Raw genomic sequence first — 2,500 nt, 5'->3', positions numbered from 1 at the left:
CAAGCGCCAGGGAAATCTGTAATATGAGGCAAAAGTAGGGATTAAGTCAATCTAGCTTACGATCCGAATGTTGTCGACACGTAAGGCGATTTGGTAGGTGTAAACAAAACAGGTGGAACCTTGAATTCGAAATTAGAATACGTTGATTACAATGAAACCATTCTAAACAGTGTCTTCAGCTATCTGTGTGAACAGTCTCATTGGAATAAGTTTATTTCAAATTCAATCTTAAATCCATTCCTGCCAACACCTGCTCAGACACAGGGGGAAATTATCATCAGGAAATACAATAACCTTGGGCTAAGAATAAACAGAATCCTATCTTTATATATACTAACCTCTTAGAGTATCAGCTGGTAGGTTGCGAACATTTGGTTTTGAGGGGATCCTAGTTTGTGCGTATGCTGCCGCAATGCACACCAAGGTAATTAGTAGGAATTTCATCTTATCTGTGAATACAAAAAGATAAATAAAAATTAGGTAAATTATGGACATAGTGAAAGCAATTTGTTAACAACATACCAAAGTAACGGCACGCTGTCTCTCCAAAATGACACGTGGTTTACTACTTGTGTAGATCAGTAATTCTTAGATTGTGTAGTTTGGTGGTGGTTTTAAAACTCACTATAATCTTTCAGAAAATATTGTTTCCATTCTAAATTACTTGTAGTATCCTCCATCATTATAGAAGTAGTTGAACGTGTATATCACACTTTAAGGAGAGCCCCCACTCCCCTATATCCTTCCTTATATTTTCATTAGTATTTTCTTGTTATAAACTTTCGGGTTCCGTTTCTTTATCAACTCTATCATTAATTTTTTTGTTCAACATTATTCAATTTTTATGATTTTAAATTATCCTGGCAATAACTGATTGAACCCTGGTCTAGGAAGAAGTTAATGTTTTGTTAAGATTCTGTCTGAACCTCTGGTTTCAGGAAATTTTTAAGCATGCACTTGCTATTTCGGATAATCAGGAGAGGAAAGTTATCCTAAAAACTGGTTCACGCTCCCCATGTTTGTTCCAGCCATCAGCTTGTCGCACTCGACTCCAACACAACTTCTTACTACTGTTGTTAACCATTAGCTAAGGCCAGTTGGTACACGTACCATTCACTGACGAATGGGCACGACAACTGCTTGGCCTCTGCTGATGGCGTGAGTGAGGACCCCGGGCGATATATGTTCATTTTCTGATTTGTGATAGCCGACTGCCGGAAAATGAGACTGGCTGACAGACTGGGTGCTGCGTTAGCCCCTCATCTTTAACATGCTCTGCCTACAATCAGCTGATTTGTCATCAAGTACCACAGCAGACCAGTCCCCTCTCGTATTCATATTAATATAACAGCAATGATAATAAAGCAGTGATTCATGTAAATATAACAATGATGATAATAAAAGCGAAAGAATTGCGGTCAAATCAGAGTGCCCGCCCTGCATCAATTTTGCCTCTCGTGTGGAAGGGCCTCCAGACGAGAGAGGTATTAGTTTGTTGTGGAGCTTAATGGCAAATCAACTGATTGTGGGCAGAACATGTTAGAGATGAGGGGCTGCACTATGATTAACACAAAATAAGGCATTCTTAGTTTATGATAACCATGGTATAGACATAAATTATAACTATAAAATAATAATTCTTATACACTGTACAGCTGTTATTTGCAATGTTTAATTCATTTACAATTATTTTTCAGATATTCGAGTAATGAAAAACACAATTTTAAGCGTGCCCATCAATAACTCCAGGTTTCACTGTGAAAGCTCAATGACACCGAGAAGGTGGAAAGTTATTGCAAGTCAGAAAATGAACAAGTACCGCTTAGGTTCTCGTTCATACCGACGACTTGTGGATCCGGGTGGAACCATACGTCAAGGTCTACTACAGTAGAGGGTAAGTTGTATAATATTTTTTCATTCCTTATACTAGTATGCGACTTTTTATACTCCTTTTATTAAAAACCTTCTCATACGAAGTATTTTATCATGAAATTCCGTCATCAAAATCTATTATGATATATTTCCTGAAAGAAAGTTATTATTTTTAACTGGATAATAAAGAATACAGAGCTTTTGCAAAGCAAGTTACTGAATGGTGTTTTTCCACCGGTCAAGGGTCACCACTGGTGTCACAAAGCTTACCTCCCTTATAACACACTGGCGTGACCTCTTCTCTTGAATATCCGAAATAGAATTTTTAGTCTTGCTTTGACATATTCCACAAGTATGACGCATAGAAATTTTATATAATAACTTTTTTATTGAATGAAATGGTCGTGAATATATCCTCTACATACACGTTGTTGTAAGCTAGTGAAGGTCTTACCAGAATAAAATGATTACTTAGTGTTTAGGCTTCTTCATTTATGATCTAAGATATTCTTTTTATTTGTTTTTGAGATTCTAAAGGCTCTTTCATATTCGTCCAACACTCACATATTTGAATTTTTTTTTCATTTACTAATCTCTCCTATATACCAGGGGGAAAGATAGGTCCGAG

At 36.7% G+C, this 2,500-nt stretch overlaps 1 protein-coding gene across 1 annotated transcript in view; it reads right to left on the bottom strand.

The window, feature by feature from the left end:
- LOC137649808 (uncharacterized) overlaps positions 1 to 2,500 on the bottom strand; it is a 4,143-nt gene that overhangs the window by 717 nt on the left and 926 nt on the right. Inside the window, exons 2-3 of the mRNA XM_068382751.1 lie at positions 339 to 449; positions 1 to 16 (exon numbers count right to left, since the gene is read on the bottom strand). The exon at positions 1 to 16 is cut by the window's left edge and continues 717 nt beyond it. Coding sequence (XP_068238852.1) covers positions 1 to 16; positions 339 to 444 — 122 coding nt within the window. The 5' untranslated portion in view covers positions 445 to 449. The remainder of the gene's footprint in view (positions 17 to 338; positions 450 to 2,500) is intronic.

The sequence above is a fragment of the Palaemon carinicauda genome, chromosome 11, assembly GCF_036898095.1.
Source record: "Palaemon carinicauda isolate YSFRI2023 chromosome 11, ASM3689809v2, whole genome shotgun sequence".
In the NCBI taxonomy this organism is placed as follows: Eukaryota; Metazoa; Arthropoda; class Malacostraca; order Decapoda; family Palaemonidae; genus Palaemon; species Palaemon carinicauda.
This window is presented reverse-complemented; position numbering and strand designations above follow the sequence as displayed.